The 22,058-nt window shown below is 47.2% G+C and overlaps 1 protein-coding gene across 1 annotated transcript in view; it reads right to left on the minus strand.

Annotated features, from left to right (window-relative positions):
- TBCD (tubulin folding cofactor D) overlaps positions 1-22,058 on the minus strand; it is a gene marked incomplete at its 5' end in the record, with an annotated part of 179,065 nt that overhangs the window by 40,781 nt on the left and 116,226 nt on the right. Inside the window, 4 exon segments of the mRNA XM_077458631.1 lie at positions 9,214-9,294; positions 11,547-11,632; positions 13,952-13,981; positions 21,771-21,828. Of these exon segments, the coding sequence (XP_077314757.1) occupies positions 9,214-9,294; positions 11,547-11,632; positions 13,952-13,981; positions 21,771-21,828 (255 nt within the window).

Consider the following 22,058-nt stretch of genomic DNA (forward strand, 5'->3'; position numbering starts at 1 on the left):
ATGCGGGGGAACGAAGCCCCCCTCTTTACCCACTCCGCTCGCGGCACCGTCATTCGTACTGTGGGCACCCGGCTGTGGCTTTACAGCCGGGCACCCCCACTGCGCATGTGCGAGCGGTGCAGGGCGCAGTGATACGCCGCACAGTCATCTGGGACACCTGACAGGTCCCAGGTGACTGCGCGGCGCGAGGGGAAGTGATGTCACCAGCCCGGGCAAGGAAGAAGGCAGACTACGAGGGACCCCCTAGCAACAGGTATTTAGAGGTGAGTAAAAAAAAAAAAAAATTCCAATTATTTTTTTTTTTATTTTTTTTTTTAAGAATTTTAAACTATTTTTTTTTTTTTTTGGTGGCAACACCACTTTAAGTGGTTAATATTTGTGTAATTTTCTAAAATGTTGGCCTTGGCTTTATATTCACTTATATTTCTCGGTACGTAATAGAGGAAGTTTGGGACTTGAAAATGAAGCACTTGGATAATGGAGTTAGGTTTTAACCATATTAAAAAAAAAAAAAAAATTTTTATTGATTGTTCAGTAACAGATCATAAAAAATAATAAAGATCAAATTCATAATGTATATAGGCGTAAGTACAGTAGAAGCATGATATATAGTATTCACATATAGCAGCACATAGTAGTAATAAATAAAATAATTGGGTAGTATGGCATGGTAGTGCCTATGACAGCAAAACCGACATCAGCAAGTACATCCACATAATAGATATGCCCATGGCCCACCCTACGCCCACTGCCGCACAATGCACTTTCCATCCGGATTGGTGAGTCTGCCCTGGCTAACCATTTACACGCATTAAATCCCCATTAATTTATTTTTATTTATATGGTTAGTATATTATATTATTTTTTATTCTATTCCATAGGAATTTTTTGGTCGCATCAGCTCCTGATGAGTGGGGAGACACCCACGAAACGCGTCGAGCTTTTGAAATGATGTCCCAGCTATATTTTATACGGAACTATATTTATTTTATTATGAATTTACTTTTTTTAACTATATACTAAATTTATTTTTGTTTTACATCTAGTGGATGCATATCTATTATGTGGATGTACTTGCTGATGTCGGTTTTGCTGTCATAGGCACTACCATGCCATACTACCCAATTATTTTATTTATTACTACTATGTGCTGCTATATGTGAATACTATATATCATGCTTCTACTGTACTTACGCCTATATACATTATGAATTTGATCTTTATTATTTTTTATGATCTGTTACTGAACAATCAATAAAAAAATTTTTTTTTTTTTTTAATATGGTTAAAACCTACCTCCATTATCCAAGTGCTTCATTTTAAAGTCCCAAACTTCCTCTATTACGTACCGATTAGCGGGATGGAGGCACATACTTGTGCTTCATTTAAAGTCCCAAAATTCCCCTCCGTTTTTGCACTTATATTTCTCGACTGTGATAAAAATGAAAACAATTATAAGCATTATCACAACAGTTTTTTTATTTTTTTTTGTATAAAACAGCAATATGAAATATAAATATGAAAATCGCCTAAACCAGCCCAGCAAAAGGAAACATTTTATTATAGTTTCTACGGAAGAAGCTGAACACAATTAAAGTCTTTGAAGACAAAAGCGGCTCAGATTTAGGCAATGACGGGGTGTAATGTCGCTCCAGAACGACTTGGATCATTAAAGCGAATTGATGAAAACAATAAACAATGGCGCTCGGCTGAGGAGGAAGGTAACAGGTGTCGGATGGGAGTCAAAGTGCGCGGTTTTATTGGGGTTTTAGGATGAAGGAACGGCGCTCGGGAACCTAGGTGTGAGTTAATAACTGCCACAAAAAGGCAAAATATATGATGTCAGAGGGATGGGATAAAAGCGGCTATTGTGTATTAGAGGAGGCAGAGATCAGAGGAGCCTTCTATCCACAACATCAAATGGGCTAAAAAAAAAAAAAAAATAATAATAAAGAACGCGAGGAACGGGGAAAAGCTTTACTGTGAGGTCGTGCCGTCCAATAAGATCCTCCAGGACCAATCACAATGGTTTATTAGGTCATCATTTTTAGGGTATAGTTTCCAGTGTTCCAGTGGCGATTTTTTTTTTTTAAAGTCAGCAGCTACAAGCACTGTAGCTGCTGACTTTTACTAAAGACACTTACCTGTCCAGCGAGCCCGCGATGTCGGCTGCCCGAGGCCGATCTGTCCATCGGATCGGCTGTCGGCGCCGCCATCCTAAGGGAAACAGGCAGTGGAGTATTGCGGCTTCGCTGCTCGTTTCCTACTGCGCATGTGCGAGTCGCGTGGCGCTTGGTGAATGGCCCCCCGTTGTTTTCTGGGGGGACACACATGCCCCAGAAGGCAACGGGGCCGCTCGCCGAAGAGGAGGAAGCGCCGCGGAATAGGAAGAGGCAGATTAGGAAGACTGCCTAGCAACAGCGGTTTCAGGTAAGTTAAAACATTTTTTTATTTTTTTTAGAATATTAATGCAATTTTTTTATTTTAGGGTGGCCCTCCACTTTAATTTCTCAGGGATAGAGCTGATGATGGAAATTCTTTCCAACGGGCACCCAATGACAATGAGTGGAGATGGGTTCCTTCAGAGGTGGCTAGGGGTTCCTTGAGCTGTGGCTGATTTACCCCCGTTTGATGGTGCCTACATAGATCTGAGCCAATGCCACTTGGAGGAGCCAGCGGTATGACACCAATGATCTTTATAGCTCTCTGTAAGGGGGCCATTATTACCACCACTGTAAAAAGGGCATTCTTCTCATTGACCACCAGAGTAAGGGGCATTGTTATCACTGACCCCCAATGAATGGGTTTCATCATTGGTTCCTTGAGACCTGAAAATAATTTTAAGGGTTCCCCTGGGGTAAAAAGGTTGAGAAAGGCTGGGTAAGAACATTTGAAAACTTTTTAACCACTTTAGTACCGCGTTATAACCGAAAGACGGCTACAACGCGGCTCTCTAGTTCTGAAGAGGGGGCGCATAGACGTCCAACACAGAACCCCACCCCTTGAGGGGCACATCAAGCGCATTCGGTGACTGCTGTGTCCTTTGGATGCAGCCGATCACAGATCGCAGTAAAGGGCCAATCACTGCAGATCAAATGCAAACAGACCCGCCGCTTATCAGCAGTAAGGATGAGCTCAGGCTCGTGCGCAATCCGCACGTGTAGAGCCCGCCAGGAAGTCGGCACTGCACAGCGCTAATCGCAGGCAGTGAGACATTTACCCGATCCGTGGGTGCAGAGATCGAGAAACGTCTCACTGTGATTGACGCTGTGCCGACTTCCTGACGGGCTCTGCACACGCCTGAGCTCATCGTTAATCAGCAGTGTTTTGCTCATGTGCTGTGTCTTGTCTGAGGAAATGAGGTGATAACCGGCAAGGCTCTCAGTACATTCACACTGAATCAGGTCCCTGATCATCTGTGCAGCCCCATCAGTGCAGCCCATCAGTGCCCATCATTTCAGCCCATCAGTGCCCATCAGTACAGCCTCAACAGTGCCCATCAGTACAGCCTCAACAGTGCCCATCAGTACAGCCTCAACAGTGCCCATCAGTACAGCCTCAACAGTGCCCATCAGTACAGCCTCAACAGTGCCCATCAGTACAGCCTCAACAGTGCCCATCAGTACAGCCTCAACAGTGCCCATCAGTGCAGCCTCAACAGTGCAGCCTCAACAGTGCCCATCAGTGCAGCCTCAACAGTGCCCATCAGTGCAGCCTCAACAGTGCCCATCAGTGCAGCCTCAACAGTGCCCATCAGTGCCCCCATCAGTGCAGCCTATCAGTGCCCCCTATCAGTGCCCCCATCAGTGCAGCCTATCAGTGCCCCCATCAGTACAGCCTCAACAGTGCCCCCATCAGTACAGCCTCAACAGTGTCCCCATCAGTACAGCCTCAACAGTGCCCCCATCAGTACAGCCTCAACAGTGCCCCCATCAGTACAGCCTCAACAGTGCCCCCATCAGTACAGCCTCAACAGTGCCCCCATCAGTACAGCCTCAACAGTGCCCCCATCAGTACAGCCTCAACAGTGCCCCCATCAGTACAGCCTCAACAGTGCCCCCATCAGTACAGCCTCAACAGTGCCCATCAGTACTGCCTCAACAGTGACCATCAGTACAGCCTCAACAGTGACCATCAGTACAGCCTCAACAGTGCCCATCAGTACAGCCTCAACAGTGCCCATCAGTACTGCCTCAACAGTGCCCATCAGTACTGCCTCAACAGTGCCCATCAGTACTGCCTCAACAGTGCCCATCAGTACTGCCTCAACAGTGCCCATCAGTACTGCCTCAACAGTGCCCATCAGTACTGCCTCAACAGTGCCCATCAGTACTGCCTCAACAGTGCCCATCAGTACTGCCTCAACAGTGCCCATCAGTACTGCCTCAACAGTGCCCATCAGTACTGCCTCAACAGTGCCCATCAGTACAGCCTCAACAGTGCCCATCAGTACTGCCTCAACAGTGCCCATCAGTACTGCCTCAACAGTGCCCATCAGTACAGCCTCAACAGTGCCCATCAGTACAGCCTTAAAGCAGCAGTAAACTGCAAAAAAAAAAAAGGCCTGAAAGACAATAGCATTATAAAATACTAACCTTAGAACAAAGCTCCCGCAGCGTGCCCAGTCACCGCTGAGGGAGCCAACATGTTACCTCAGCATTTCTTCCAGGATCGCTGGCTCCAGCACTGTGAGTGGCCACAGCATATGCGTGGAAGCCCTCCATTCTGGCAGGATACACCGGGCCTGCAGAGCACATGCACCGCTGACGTCAGCGGCTGCGTGCAGGGTCAATATCTCCTAAACCGTGCAGGTTTAGGAGATATTCTTTTTACCTACTAGTAAGCCTTATTATAGGTTTACCTGTAGGTAAAAATAATAAAGCAAGGGATACAACCGCTTTAACAGTGCCCATTAGTGCAGCCTATCAGTGCCCATCGGTGGAGCCTTTAATGTGAAAAACTGGACTGCTGTGCCAACGCAGGGGCCAGTATACCAACAAAAAATGCACTGGTGTACAGTTCTATTCACAGCATAGTACAATACTGAGTGTCAAACCCGGTTCTACGTTGTTAGAGCAGCAAAAGGATTTTGTTCCAAGAGTGTTTATACTTTATTCAACACTAAAGTGTAACAAACCCTCTGACACCATTATGATTTATTCTGATTGTATATCCCATGTGGTAAAATGCTGACAAAATTTATTATGATCCGTATCAGATGACATTAAAAAGAGAAGTATGTTGTTGTTTTTTTTCAAGAATCCTACTTACCTAGGTAGATGCCGCATCTGTCCCCCGCCGGCTCTAACACTGAGAACCGAGCGATCAAACACTGCCGATCGCTCGGTTCTCAGTGCTCCCTGGCTGTCAGTCACGGGCTCTCTGCTCTGCCCGTCCCCAGCGGAGCGCTGGGCTGTGGAGGGGGGTGGGAGGGGCTGGCTCAGGCTCTCAGGGAGCGCCTAAGCCGTGTGCCGGTCCAGGCATGTGGGCGGATCCAGAATTCATTGTCGCGATCTTGCCCGAGCCTGGACCGGCTACGACAGCGGGCTTCAGCTGACAACGGGTGACAGGAGTGCAGAACGAACTGTGTTACTGTGATCCATAGGGGAAGTACAGCTAAAGGAGCTTTCCCCATACTTCTCCTTTAATACTCGATTCTCTGTATTCCGTGTTCAGAGACTCTCAGACATCCCCCAGAATTCTCGCCGTGGTTATTTATGATTTTCTGGTGTCACAACACATTATTATTACATAGATAGGTATATTACTATAAAAGTAAGTGCAGTTCTTGTGTAACCTTGTATGACCTGCAGGCTTATTTCATTCTCTTTCTGCAGATATTGTATACACGACAAGAATGTTGCTGGTGGCAGTATTATTCTTCCCCTGAGATTTGTGGTATTTTCTGTTACACCTGTTTATCTGGTTTTGGTTATTTTTCACAGGTGAGTGGCTGCAGTGTCCGGGACGCTGTACTGTAACCAGAGCCAGGCCTGCGGGTCGTATTCACTGCGTGACAATTGATTCATGTCACTGATTATAAAGGACGTCTACAGGCCTTACAGTACAAGAGGACACGGGGGGGTAAGTGCAAGCTCATTAGACAAGTAGCCACACAAGATATTGTTGGGGGGGGGCATTTATTAAGCAAACTAGCATCATAATTATATGCAAATCAGGCTGCCTTTCATTCAGCAAAACCTATTAAACAGGTGAACAGTGCATTTGCAGCCCCCTGTGCCTCGAATTTCCGGGCAGCCAACTGCAAAAGCTTTGGACAGGTGTGAGATCGATTTATCGTTTGTGACAGTGCGAGACCCTGCCACTGGGAAAATCTAGGGGAAAATGACACAGGGTTGACATTAAGGCTTGAAGGAGAAGTACGGGGAAAGCTTGTTTGGCTGTACTTCTTCTGCTGATCACAGGAATGCACTGTCTGAACGCACTCCTGTGACCGGTTTTCAGCAGACAACGGGCTGAAGCCTGCTGTTGGCTGACATCGCAGAGCCTGTCGAGGCTCGGGTAAGATCGCCACAATGAAGTCTGGATCCACCCACAAGCCTGGACCGTCACCCGGCTCAGCCTCTCAGCGAGCCACTGAGAGCCTGAGTCGGCCACTCCTGCCCCCTCCACAGCCCAGCGTTCCGGACTGGAATCAGAGATTTTTGTTTCTGAGTGGAGTAAGCTCTGTTTTAGGTATTCCTGTATTGGGGCCTGGAGATTGAAGGTTCTTGGGCATGACAAAACCTTCAATCCTGTGAGTACACAGCTGTGCAGGGTCATGCTATTCTCAAGCCTGAGGATAGCTCAGAGTTCCCAGTTTGGAGACAGCTCCCATATTAGAGACATGAGGTTTTACCCAGGGGTCAGGGGGGTGCCAGCGAGGAATCAAGAGACATGAGGTCCCACCCAGGGGTCAGAGGGGCGCCAGCCAGGAATCAAGAGACATGAGGTCTCATCCAGGGGTCAGAGGGGCGCCAGCCAGGAATCAAGAGACATGAGGTCTCATCCAGGGGTCAGAGGGGCGCCACCCACGAATCAAGAGACATGAGGTCTCATCCAGGGGTCAGAGGGGCGCCAGCCAGGAATCAAGAGAGACATGAGGTCCCACCCAGGGGTCAAAGGGTAGCCACCCACGAATAAAGAGACATGAGGTCCCACCTAGGGGTCAGAGGGGCACCAGCCAGGAATCAAGAGACATGAGGTCCCACCTAGGGGTCAGAGGGGTGCCAGCCAGGAATCAAGAGACATGAGGTCCCACCTAGGGGTCAGAGGGGCACCAGCCAGGAATCAAGAGACATGAGGTCTCACCCAGGGGTCAGAGGGGTGCCAGCCAGGAATCAAGAGACATGAGGTCCCACCTAGGGGTCAGAGTGGCGCCAGCCAGGAATCAAGAGACATGAGGTCCCACCTAGGGGTCAGAGGGGCGCCAGCCAGGAATCAAGAGACATGAGGTCTTACCCAGGATTCAGAGGGGCGCCAGCCAGGAATCAAGAGACACGAGGTCTCACCCAGGGGGCAGAGATGCCCCAGCCAGGAGACAGAAGGTCTCATGAATCAGGTGGGCTCCTATCAGGGTGTCAGGAGAACCTCTATCCAGAGCCTACCTAGGAGTCTGGTGGGCTCTTATTGGGGTGTCAGGAGAACCTCTATCCAGAGGCCAGGAGTCTGGTGGGCTCCCATCCGGGTGTCAGAAGAAACCTCCAGCTCTGCAGCTCTCATTGACCCTCTCATGTCTCATCCCCCTCCCTTCCTGGCAAATTCTCATAAGAGTGAGAAAGAAAGAGAGCTGTGCATGATGTCGTAAGGGCCAATGACCAGACAATAAACAGGAAGTGGGCTGTATAAGGGATTTACTGGCAGAAAAAATCTATTATTATCCAAAGTTAAAACAAAAACAAGGGCAGAAGATTTAATAGATGGAAAGAGGAAAAAATGACTGAAGGTTCCACTTTAAATCATACATGCATCCTAATGAGTTTTATTTATTTATATCAGCTCTGCAGAATGGATTCAGGAAAGGCCACATAAATCTAAAGCCATTTGTTTCCGGCTCACATCCAGTGGCCACGACGATGATGAGGATGATGATGACGATGATGACAGAGGGACAAGCTGATCACAGAAGCGCCACACTGACCTTTGAAGCTGACCAGCAGACTGGAGACACAAACAGTGATCCCCGAGGGTGCGGTCACAGCCCGGACAGCACGGCCTAACATGTCAGAGCACAGCACAGGTTACTATAAACAGTCCATGCGTGCAAACAATACAACGCTCGGGGCATCAATACTGCCCCAGGGGTCGTATCCCACGCCTCCCAGTCTGCTCCAGCCAAACACTGCTTCTTGAAGTCAAATCTTTAAAATATACTAAAACGTTGGATAACCAGGAAAAATAACAGTTTATTTGTGTAGTAAACACCATCAACCACTACCTAGAGATACCAGTAAAGGCTTTCACTTCAATTCTACTTATTCAGTTAGAATGATCCACCTTAAGATGGTCCTTGCTGAACTCCGATCCTTCTATGGCCGGCTTAAAGTAGTTTTAAAGGCTACAGGTGTTTTACCTTCATGCATTCTTTTTCATTAAAAAGGTACAAAAACTTTTAAGTGCAGCTCTGCCCCCCCTCCCGAAATCCACCCTCCGGAAATCCAAAAATACTTACCCGAGCCCGATCTTGGTCCAGCACTGTGCACAGAGGTGCTTCCCTCTCTCCCTCCTCACTGGACACGGTGGGAGCAGCATGAGCCATTGAGGGAGCAGCGGCCCGGGACAAGATCCACTATGTGTGTGTGTCAACAGACATACACTATATTACCAAAAGTATTGGGACGACTGCCTGTACACGCACATGAACTGTAGTGGCATCCCAGTCTTGGTCCATAGGGTTCAATATTTAGTTGGCGCACCCTTAATATTTTAGAAAAGTAAAAATGTAAAACTTTAATATCCCCGAGTATCTCCCCAATCATAGGACAAAGGTATCTGCCTATCCCAGAAGCGATGAATGTCAAAGAGACTGACGCAGGCTGTGAAAGGAGCACAGACGGGAGACGGGAGACATGGACCACCGGAGAGGTGGGTATAAAATCTCTTCTACTGCAGAGAAAGGGCCGTTCAAATTTTTTTTTCAAGCCACTGACACGGTCACATTCATTTGTGGTTTTATAGATTTAATTCATGAGCTTCAAGAGCCTGTGAACTCACCCGTCCCAGTGGTTGATCTTCATTTTCACTAGGTGATCGATCATTGGTGCCGTGTATTCTGGGAAACCAGCGACAAATACGCTAAAAACAACAAGCGAAAGAGATTCATCAATAAATATTGTTTGTAGAAAGCAAAATGACACCAGCATCAGCGTCTGTGAAGGAGGATCCAAGTGAAACTTTTGGTTGGGTTATGGAAGGGTTAGAACCCTTGTCAACTTTTTTTTTTTTTTACCAAAATGAAAGAAGAATGGAGCACCAAACTATTTTTGTTATAAGACCATAGTATTTGTTTCCTCCTGTAATCTTGGCCAAAACATTTTGGGAGGTCTACAAGGTCTACTCTTCAATAAAGTGGTTGTAAACATCAGACATGAAATATGGACAAAGCACATCCCTCTATAGCAGGAGGAGGCCAACCTGGGGGCCCTCCAGCTGCTGTGGAACTACATTTCCCATGAGGCATTCCAAGGCTGGCAGTTACAATGACTCCCAGAGGCATGATGGGACTTTTAGTTCTGCAACAGCTGGCGGGGCCCCTCCTCCGACCCCCCCCCCCCCATGTCTTCTGGGAGACACACGTATCTCCCACAAGACAGCAGGGACCAGCGAGGACGCGCAGCGCAACTCGCGCATGCGCACTAGGGAACCAGGCTGATTCCTTCCTGATTCTCTTACCGAAGATATTGGCGCCTCCACCCGAGAGCCGAGGCACAGATCAGCTTCGGGTGAGGACAGGTAAGTGTCCATATTTTAAGACCCCTTTCACACCGAGGGCGTTTTGCAGGCGCTATAGCGTTAGAAATAGCGCCTGCAATCCGCCCTCAAACTGCTGCACCATTGTCTCCAGTGTGAAAGCCTGCAATATTTGTAGCTGCTGACTTTAAAAAAAATTAAAAATTTGGCGGAAATCCGCTTTAATGCACAGAATGCACCTTCTGCCTTTACAACTCCTTTAAAGCTCCAGCTGGATTATTTTTTTTTATTTTTATTTTTTAAGACTCCCCCCTCCGTGATGTTTGTATCCAATTTATTACCAAACTGTATACATAGTTGGTTTTCTATATGTCCTTATTTATTTTTAACTAACCTTGCTGTTCCCTTCCTTGCGCTCCTCCATCTTCTGTGTGGACAAGTGAAGCCCACTGGTATCTTATTCCAGGATACAAGCGCTGCTGGATACCCAGCATGCACCTCCAGATCTTGCGCATGCACTACAAATTGTGGCACTCTCATGGTTGCCTTGCATTGCGCCATTTCCTGTTTGAAAATAACACAATGCCACCAGTGGAGAATGCCCATTGACTCCTGGGATTGAGGAAACTCATATGGAAATACGGAAATGACGTACGCGGCGAGGTACCCCGGAAACGGAGCAATTACCCTTTACAAACAAGGTAATTAGACTAGAGAAAAAAAAATCCAATACGGTATTTCAAAGCAATGATTTACAAGTAGGGGCAAATTTCAAAATGGGGGTGGAGCTTTAAGACAATTACTTTTTTTTTAAATATAATTTGTCCCCATGTGTATTATGAGGTAACATAGTGAACTATATAGGGCAGTATGGGCCCATCTATTAGGGGCGCCCCCCATATCCATGCGTCCGGCTCCCTAATCTACATGCGGGGCACCGGACACATGGATTCCAATGGGGTTTTTTTGGGAGGTTTTTTAAGCACGTGAATAGAGCATGAGGCTCTAATTGGTTTAAAAAAATGAGCCCACCCAGTTGTGACAATAGCTAATAAATATTGAAATAAATAAATAAATATACTGATTCTCATCCTGGCCAATCAGGGGTCTTGGGACCCGTCCCACAATTGGCTGAAAGGACAGGCAATCCTATTGGCCGCCTAGAAGGAGGAGGGAGGAGACACACAGCCTTCGCGAGGAGACGCACAAGAAGCCGCTGCCTGACCCCCAGAGGGAAGCGCTAGGATTGACCCGACTGACTGGGGAGGTATGGGGGCAGGTGGCAGCGGGTGCCTTGTTTGACCCCCCCCAAAAAAAACAAAAAACACCAGTCGCCAGTCATATAGGGTTACCCATAGAAAAACATCATTCAGCCCACCGATGGAGGAATCCTCCCCCTCGGCTACAGTATTCAGACAGCCAATATCTGCAGTTGTCTGAATACACAGCGACTTCATCTGACGGAATACTGTCACTATTCAACCAACATTCACCGGTTTCTTTGACCCTTCAAATCAACCTCTGCAGAGTCGGGTATAACGGGCTTCAAGCACCCTCAGCCCACATTGATTCTACCAGCAGCTCCAGCCATTTATAGAGGCCGGGTCTGCGAGAAGCGGCCATGGAGTCCACATTACCTGATGTTGAGGAAGCAACTGACTCGATTTCCAACGGCAAAATAGTCTGCTATGGTCAAGACGTCGATCCCGTGAGGAAAAGTACCCTATGAACATAGAAGAAAATATTACAAAATTTCCTGGTGCTTTCCATCTTCACAGAAGATAATTCTTTATCTAAACGTTCAGTGTAAACGACACAAACTACAGATAAAGAGGGGCGGTTGGACAGGAGCAAGTTCATTCCCATTCTGTGGGACATCTAAAAACATAAATAAAAGAAAAAAAAAAAAGAAACTTTGCCCAGATTAACCGGATTTCTGCTGCCATAGAAGCCTACCTGTTGGCACACGGGCGGGGGGGGGGGGGATCGGGGTATTTATTAAAGCTGGAGATTAAAATATCTGGTGCAGCTCTGGATATAAACCAGTTCCAGTTTTTTTTTTTTGAAGTTTAACTGAACTTGCTGAAGTTATAATCCGATTGGTTACCATTCACGGATCTTCTGAGCAGGGGTACTAAAGAGCTGGCGATCTGCTGAGCAGGGGTACTAATGAGCTGGCGATCTGCTGAGCAGGGGTACCAATGAGCTGGCGATCTGCTGAGCAGGGGTACCAATGAGCTGGCGATCTGCTGAGCAGGGGTACTAATGAGCTGGGGATCTGCTGAGCAGGGGTACTAATGAGCTGGGGATCTGCTGAGCAGGGGTACTAATGAGATGGAGATCTGCTGAGCAGGGGTACTAATGAGCTGGCAATCTGCTGAGCAGGGGTACTAATGAGCTGGCAATCTGCTGAGCAGGGGTACTAATGAGCTGGCAATCTGCTGAGCAGGGGTACTAATGAGCTGGCAATCTGCTGAGCAGGGGTACTAATGAGCTGGCAATCTGCTGAGCAGGGGTACTAATGAGCTGGCAATCTGCTGAGCAGGGGTACTAATGAGCTGGCAATCTGCTGAGCAGGGGTACTAATGAGCTGACAATCTGCTGAGCAGGGGTACTAATGAGCTGGCAATCTGCTGAGCAGGGTTACTAATGAGCTGACAATCTGCTGAGCAGGGTTACTAATGAGCTGGCAATCTGCTGAGCAGGGTTACTAATGAGCTGGCAATCTGCTGAACAGGGGTACTAATGAGCTGGCAATCTGCTGAACAGGGGTACTAATGAGCTGGTGATCTGCTGAGCAGGGGTACTAATGAGCTGGCGATCTGCTGAGCAGGGGTACTAATGCACTGGAGATCTGCTGAGCAATGGTGCTAATGAACTGGAGATCTGCTGAGCAGTGGTACTAATGAGCTGGCGATCTGCAGAGCAGGGGTACTAATGCACTGGAGATCTGCTGAGCAGGGGTACTAATGCACTGGAGATCTGCTGAGCAATGGTGCTAATGAACTGGAGATCTGCAGAGCAGGGGTACTAATGAGCTGGCGGTCTGCTGAGCAGGGGTACTAATGCACTGGAGATCTGCTGAGCAGGGGTACTAATGCACTGGAGATCTGCTGAGCAGGGGTACTAATGCACTGGAGATCTGCTGAGCAGGGGTACTAATGCACTGGAGATCTGCTGAGCAGTGGTACTAATGAGCTGGAGATCTGCTGAGCAGGGGTACTAAAGAGCTGGTGATCTGCTGAGCAGGGGTACTAAGGGGGGCAATTAATGACTTATTTACCATATTCAATTCTCCCACCTCCCCCCACCCTTTTTTTCCTCCTCTCTTCTCCCTCCTTGGGGATATAGTTTATATTTCAGATATCAATTTTTGATAATATTTGTTATTTCTACACATTGATATGAAACTCATATGTGTATTTTTGATCCTAGAAATTACACCAATGTTCATCTGTATACGAGATAGAAGGTCCTGAGGAAGCGGATATCTCAGCGAAACGCGTCAACCCAAATTACTACTCTTGGCAAAACGACCATGCTTTGCATTTCTCATCCCCCTAGTGCAGGGATATGCAATTAGCGGACCTCCAGCTGTTGCAGAACTACAAGTCCCATGAGGAATAGCAAGATTCTGACAGCCACAAGCATGACAGCCAGAGGCATGATGGGACTTGTAGCTTCGCAAAAGCTGGAGGGGCCCCAGTAAGAGACCCCCCCTGCTGTAGAGTAAGCGGGGGCTGAAGTAGCTGAACACCAGATTGTCCCAAAGCAAAGGATATGTCACCAGTACCCCAGGGAACTCCATCAAAGGGCCCAACGCTTTTACTGACAATAGCAGCAAACAACAGCGACGTTTCGGAGCCACGCCAATAAAAGCCCCTTTGATGGAGTTCCCTGGTGTGCTGGTGACATCTCCTTCTGCATGTAGCAGCATGAGCCCATGTGTGACGTGACAACGGGCCACGCTTCATGCCATTGCGATGCCACGCTGCCCGGGTCGCAAGGAGTTAAAAGGAATAGCTGAGAAAAGTTACCGTACCTGTCTCCCCACATTCTCCTGGAAGGCTGCCTGGAGAACAGAGAGAACAAACAAGACAAAATGAGACACCTCTGCTTATAACCAAACACCGAGCCATGAATTCAAAACAAACACAGCCCTGTACAAATGACCCATGGCTCCACATTCTGGAATAAAGTACACTTTGTGTGGAAGGGGCCCCGCGGGGCATACTGTCATTGCCGCGGTCACGTGGGAATGAGAGCCGCGGTCTCACGTTCCTCCCGCCGAGCGCTGATCACGTGTCACACGTCGGCGCACACCGCCCCCCCCCCCCCCCGCTACGAGCGACGCCAAGTGCGGCTTCTGTGCAACCCTCACCGAAGGTCCGTCAGTGTGACATTTATGAGCTGGAATGTAATTGGATGTGCTGAAAAGTTATAAATCAGCGTCCTCCAATCACAGAACGCCGACAGCAACTAGAAAACGGAATATTTGTCATACAGAGTCTAAGCACAAGGGTGTCCTTATTTACAGGTATCCAATGGTGTCACATTTGATTTAGGAGGGAATTTAAAAGAAAAAAACTTTTAGGAGGGAAGTTTAACCACTTGGTTCCCACACTACTACATATGACGTCTTGGGCTTTCAGTGGTTATATCTAAATGATGCCTGAGGCCACAGACATCATTCAGATATTGCCGTTTTCAGCCGGCGATTCCCTGCACCATAAGAACGATCATAGCGGCTGTTCCGCTGCTTGATCGTTCTTACAGGTGGCGGGAGGAGACGCCCCCCCCCCCCCTCCCGCCGCCCTCCGGTGCTTCTTCCGACTCACCGTTTCCATCGGTGAGTCGGTCACAGGATCCACCGGCCCCAGCAAGTAACCATAGAGATTTGCGGCGGACTAGATTGTCCCCGGAGTCTCTATGATCATTCGGAGGCCGGGCGCGATGTTATGACGTCACGCTCGGCCTCGGTATTCAAATTAACAGGGCCGATCATTTTAGGAAGCCAGGATCCTTTTTTTTTTATTTTTTTATTCTTCCCAGCCTAGAGGTGAGATATGGGGTCTTATTGATCCCCCCCCCCATATCTCACTGTAAATACGTCCGATCGTGCCATATTCCTATTACAAGGGATGTTTACATTCCTTGTAATAGGAATAAAAGTCATCAAATTTTTTTTTTTTAAGTGTAAAACTAAAAAAATAAAAATAAAATTAACAATAAAAAAATAAAAAATTAAAGCGCCCCTGTCCCCGTGAGCTCGCACACAGAAGCGAACGCATACGTAAGTCCCGTCCACATATGAAAACGGTGTTCAAACCACACATGTGTGGTATTGCCGCGAACGTTAGAGCGAGAGCAATAATTCTAGCTCTAGACCTCCTCTGTAACCCAAAATATGTAACCAGTAAAAAAAATTAAAGCGTCGCCTATGGGGATTTTTAAATACCAAAGTTAGACGCCATTCCACGAGCGCATGCAATTTTGAAGCGTGACATGTTGGGTATCTATTTACTCGGCGTATCCTCCTCTTTCACATTATGCAAAAAAATTGGGCTAACTTTACAGTTTTTTTTTTTTTTTTTTTTTAGCATGAAACATTTTTTTTTCTGAAAAAAACGTGTTTGAAAAATTGCTGCGCAAATATCGTGCGAGATAAAAAGTTGCAACGAGCGCCATTGTATTCTCTAGGGTCTTTGCTTAAAAAACATATATAATGTTTGGGGGTTTTCTAGCAAAAAAATTAGGAATTTTACATGTAGGAGAGAAATGTCAGAATTGGCCTGGATGAGAAGTGGTTAAGGAAAAAACTTACATTTTAATGCCCATCAATGCAGCCTTGTCAGTGTCATTTGCAGCCTTCCACTGCAGCCTTGCAGGCTCGTCTCCTTGCCATTTTAAAAATGGCGCCGCCGAGATATAGAGCGGATGTCCTGTGTATCTCGGCGGCACTCGTTCTCGGCGGCTTTAGGGTATTTTCGGCCTCACTCGGCCATTCTTGGCTATTTTCGGCCGCACTCGGCCATTCTTGGCTATTTTTGGCCGCACTCCGCGGCTTTCAGCTGAATTTTGGCCGAAAATAGCCAAGAATGGGCAAATATACCAGAGAAAGGCCAAATATACCTGAAAGCCACCGATGGCGGTAGAAAAGGTTAGGAAGGGCGGGGGATCGGCGTATAACACGCACCCCCAATTTCCCCCTGATTTTAGGGGGAAAAAAGTGCGTGTTATACGCCGATAAATGTAGATACATGGATATATATATCTATCCATCCTCTATATATATATATATATATTATCAAATTTAAAACCATTGGATACCTGTAAACAAGGATATATATATATTATACAGGATTTATATAGTGTCAACATTTTGCGCAGAACTTTACAACATGAGGGCAGACGGTACAGTTACAATACAATTCATACAGGAGGAATTAGAGAGCCCTGATCATATATATATATATATATATATATACACACACACACACACACAGGGCTTTTATTCAGCGGGAACGCGGGGGAACGCAGTTCCAGCACCTTCACCACTGAATGTATGTAATGCAGAGGAGTGCTGGGTTGTGCTACAGTGTCTATTGATGCTGGCTGCTGATGGATCTACTGTTGCTGCAGGGGATCTATTTCTGCAGAAGGGTCGATTGCTGCTGGGGAGGTCTCTTGTCGGTGGTGGGGGATCTATTATTGCTGGAGTTGGTCTTATGTTGCTGGGGTGGGGGGGGGGGGGTGGTGGTCAGTTGTTGCTTGGAGGGATCTACTGTTGAGGGAGCAGTCTATTATAGCATGCTGCTAGAAGGTCTATTGTTGCTGGGTGTTTTGTTGTAGGTGGTCCATTGTTGCGGGGGGGGGGGGCAATCGATTGTTGCTGGTGGGTCTATTGTTGCTGGCTGCGGGGGGGGGGGGTTCTATTTTACTGCTTTTCTTGTTAACAATAACAAATTCCATACAAATTACTTAGTACCACAAAGAGGTAGGTAGGGGCAAAGACTATGGGTAACTCCCAAAAGGGGGAGTTCCTGCACCTATTCTCAGAGGAAAAAAAAAGCTATATATATATATATATATATATATATATATATATACACACACACACACACACACACACACACACACACACACACACACACACTGTATAGTGAGCACGGCCTTCTATTTCCTCCTGTATGAATTGTATTTTAACTGTACTCAGGGGCGGTGCTACCACTAGGCAAACTAGGCAGCTCCCTAGGGCCCCCGGCCACTGGTGTTCTTACTCTCTTCTCTCTGCAGCAAGCAACTAAGTCTCAGCATCAGCAGGCAGCCACCGCTCCGTCCTCACATAGTGTCAGAGGAGCAGGACTGTATCTGTGTCCCGACTCCCAAATAAATTGAAGCAAGCAAACATTCATTGATGGGCGCTGGTGAGGCTGCATTTGATTGGTGCGCCGGTGAGGCTGCATTTGATGGGGGTACTGGTGAGGCTGCATTTGATGGGTGCGCTGGTGAGGCTGCATTCGATTGGAATGCTGGTGAGGCTGCATTCGATGGGGGTGCTGGTGAGGCTGCATTTGATGGGGGTGCTGGTGAGGCTGCATTTGATGGGGGTGCTGGTGAGGCTGCATTTGATGGGGGTGCTGGTGAGGCTGCATTTGATGGGGGTGCTGGTGAGGCTGCATTTGATGAGCGCTGGTGAGGCTGCATTTGATGGCCACTTCATTAAAAAGTTGGGTTTACATGGGCAGGGAAAAAGGGGTGGAGCCAGGGGGGGGGGAGACCAAATTAGGGTGTCAAAAACCCTTTCACCAGCCTTGACTGTACTGTCTGCCCTCATGTTGTAAAGCGCTGCACAAACTGTTGACGCTAAATAAATCCTGTATAATATATTAATATATATATATAATACACTTTATTACCAAAAGTATTGGGACACCTGCCTTTACACGCACATGAACTTTAATGGCGTCTTAGTCCGTAGGGTTCAATATTGAGTTGGCTCCGCCCTTTGCAGCTATAACAGCTTCACCTCTTCTGGGAAGGCCGTCCACAAGGTTTAGGAGGGTGTCTATGGGAATGTTTGACTATTCTTCCAGAAGCGCATTTGTGAGGTCAGACACTGATGTTGGATGAGAAGACCTGGCTCGCAGTCTGCGCTCTAATTCATCCCAAAGGTGTTCTATCGGGTTGAGGTCAGGACTCTGTGCAGGCCAGTCAAGTTCCTCCACCCCAAACTCGCTCATCCATGACTTTATGGACCTTGCTTTGTGCAGGTTTAAGGGTCCTACCCGCTGACTGGAGCACAGAGACCAAATAATGAGCAGATATTCAGTGCTGTGCAGCTAAAGCCTGGAACACGTACACTGTCCCCAATATAATAAATCAGGTTATAGATCAGCAGGTCTGGCAGCGCTGGAAGCACAGCTGCAGGGTTAGAAAATGACATCTCATTAGCAGCAATGAAAGTAACTTCCAGGACAGTCGGGGGGAAGCCGCAGGAAAGAAACAGCCAGTAATGTTAGCCCAGAGCTACCGTTACAGCAGGTAGTCATTATCGGGATAAACGCAGCAATGCTGATCTACAACACAGACCTCAACCAACAAGCTTTTTTTCGAGGGCAACTGACACTGAGAAAGAATGGATAGTCGTCATTGGCAACCAATGAGAAGCCAAACTTCTGCGTCTAGGGGCGGTTTACAACATGAATCTCACAGGCAGGCGATTGTGCGTTCTTCTGCGATTCACATGCGATACAGGTGCAGTGCGTTTTAAGGCTATTCATTTGCAGGGGCTGAAATTGCACTGCACCAAAAGTAGTGCATGCAAAACTTTATAAAAACGCACAGCAACCGGACCGCATGGTACTTCTGCACCGTGCCATCTGCTGCAAGCAAAGGCAATGCATGCGCCATTAACCACCCGGGCAATTCTCTCCTACATGTAAAGTTCATCATTTTTTTGATAGAAAATGACTCAGAACCCCCCAAACATTATATATATATATATATATATATATATATTTTTTTTTTTTTTTTAACAGAGACCCCCTAGGGAATAAAATGGCGGTTGTTGCAACTTTTTATGTCACACAATATTTGAGCAGCAATTTTTCAAACGCGTTTTTTTTTTTATTAAAAAAATAAACAGAAAAGTTACCCCAATTTTTTTTTTTTTTATAATGTGAAAGATGATGTTACCCCGAGTAATTAGATACCCAACATGTCACACTTTAAAGTTGCGCACACTGGTGGAATGGCGCCAAATTTTGGTACTTAAAAGTATCCATAGGCAACGCTTTAAAAAAATGTTTACAGGTTACATGTTTAGCGTTACAGAGGAGGTCTTGTGCTAGAATTATCGCTCTCACTCCAATGTTCACAGCAATACCAGACCTGTGTGGTTTGAACGGCGTTTCCATATGTGGGTGTGACGTACGTATGCGTTCGCTTCTGTGTCTGAGCACGTGGGGGCTTCTTAATATATATATATATATATATATATATATATATATATATCTATAGATATAGATATATACACAGATATATATATATATATATATATATATATATATATATATATATATATATATATATATACACACATACACACACATATATAAATGCAGGCTCCTGGGGAGAGCAGATATAGTGAATGCAGGCTCCTGGGGAGAGCAGATATAGTGAATGCAGGCTCCTGGGGAAATCAGATATAGTGAGTGCAGAGTCCTGAGGAGACCAGATATAGTGAATGCAGGCTCCTGGAGAGAGCAGATATAGTGACTGCAGGCTCCTGGGGAGATCAGATATAGTGAATGCAGGGTCCTGGGGAGAGCAGATATAGTGAATGCAGGCTCCCAGGGAGACCAGATATAGTGAATGCAGGCTCCCAGGGAGACCAGATATAGTGAATGCAGGCTCCTGGGGAGACCAGATATAGTGAATGCAGGCTCCCGGGGAGACCAGATATAGTGAATGCAGGCTCCTGGGGAGGGCAGATATAGTGAATGCAGGCTCCTGGGGAGAGCAGTTATAGTGAATGCAGGCTCCTGGGGAGACCAGATATAGTGAATGCAGGCTCCTGGGGAGACCAGATATAGTGAATGCAGGCTCCTGGGGAGACCAGATATAGTGAATGCAGGCTCCTGGGGAGACCAGATATAGTGAATGCAGGCTCCTGGGGAGAGCAGATATAGTGAATGCAGGCTCCTGGGGAGACCAGATATAGTGAATGCAGGCTCCTGGGGAGACCAGATATAGTGAATGCAGGCTCCTGGGGAGACCAGATATAGTGAATGCAGGGTCCTGGGGAGAGCAGATATAGTGAATGCAGGCTCCCGGGGAGAGCAGATATAGTGAATGCAGGCTCCCGGGGAGACCAGATATAGTGAATGCAGGCTCCTGGGGAGACCAGATATAGTGAATGCAGGCTCCTGGGGAGACCAGATATAGTGAATGCAGGCTCCTGGGGAGAGCAGATATAGTGAATGCAGGCTCCTGGGGAGACCAGATATAGTGAATGCAGGGTCCTGGGGAGAGCAGATATAGTGAATGCAGGCTCCTGGGGAGAGCAGATATAGTGAATGCAGGGTCTTGGGGAGAGCAGATATAGTGAATGCAGGCTCCCAGGGAGAGCAGATATAGTGAATGCAGGCTCCCAGGGAGACCAGATATAGTGAATGCAGGCTCCTGGGGAGACCAGATATAGTGAATGCAGGGTCTTGGGGAGAGCAGATATAGTGAATGCAGGGTCCTGGGGAGACCAGATATAGTGAATGCAGGCTCCCAGGGAGACCAGATATAGTGAATGCAGGCTCCTGGGGAGACCAGATATAGTGAATGCAGGCTCCTGGGGAGACCAGATATAGTGAATGCAGGCTCCCGGGGAGACCAGATATAGTGAATGCAGGCTCCCAGGGAGACCAGATATAGTGAATGCAGGCTCCTGGGGAGAGCAGATATAGTGAATGCAGGGTCTTGGGGAGAGCAGATATAGTGAATGCAGGCTCCCAGGGAGACCAGATATAGTGAATGCAGGCTCCCAGGGAGACCAGATATAGTGAGTGCAGGGTCCTGGGGAGACCAGATATAGTGAATGCAGGCTCCCAGGGAGACCAGATATAGTGAATGCAGGCTCCCAGGGAGACCAGATATAGTGAATGCAGGCTCCTGGGTTTAGTAACACTTTAAAAGCATTTGATCATTCCAAGATCGGTGTGATCAAATGCTTTTTAGATTTAAAAATGGCGCCCCACATCTGGGGAAACTGGAAGTGATGCATGCTCATCGCTTGCGGTTTCCTATATATTAGAGGAGATCAGAGCCGATCCGGTCCTTTCCGGAAGCTCTGGCTGGTCGATAGAGACTCCTGGTGGGGCAGCCTGAGAAAGCCACGGAAGGCGGTGGGAGGGCCACTTGAATTGCTTTTACAAGAGAGCCGACCACGGGCTCTAAAAAAAAAAAAACGACTCCTCTTCCTGACCACAAGTGATATGTCATTTTTTATGATTTCCACTGACCACCAAGCCCGAGGCGTTTTCTACTCCCACTGACCGTAGTCCAGCCCTCCTAAAGTCTGAGGGACAGTAAACTGGCCCTCTATTTAGAAAGACTGGAGACCCCTGGCCTAGACGATCTGATTGGACATGGGATCGGGTACGTGTCAAAACGATGTACCCATCAAAAAACTGAATGTGCCAAATCTTGTAGAGGAGGGGAGGGGGAGAGGCAGAAAAGCAGAACGGCCCCCATTTGGGTGAAGTTCCGGCTTTACAAACACAGATAAGGATTTGCGCACAACGTGGATGAGATCTTGTTAGATTTCAGTTGAATAAAACCAAGAGAGAGTGATGAGAACGACTTACCGAGGCGGCTCTTCTGCAGCTCACGTCGCGGTCAAAGATGGCAGCGATCAGCAGAGCGCTACAAGAGATCGAGGAGAGAGAAATATAAAATGAGATAATGGCAGCGAGTCACAGATTGGCATTACTTCTCGGGAAGACAGAAGGAAATGATAACAATGATCAGTGCAGATACTTCCCGACATCTCACCTGTCTACAATGTATATGAACAGGTTGGTATGGGTAGGTAAAAAGTTTTTACTTAAAGCATAAAAACAATGTTTATACTCACAAACCAGCAAGACATTAAG

Source organism: Lithobates pipiens, unplaced genomic scaffold, assembly GCF_037356315.1.
Source record: "Lithobates pipiens isolate NorthernLeopardFrog02 unplaced genomic scaffold, aLitPip1_a1.2 Scaffold_28, whole genome shotgun sequence".
Classification (NCBI taxonomy): domain Eukaryota; kingdom Metazoa; phylum Chordata; class Amphibia; order Anura; family Ranidae; genus Lithobates; species Lithobates pipiens.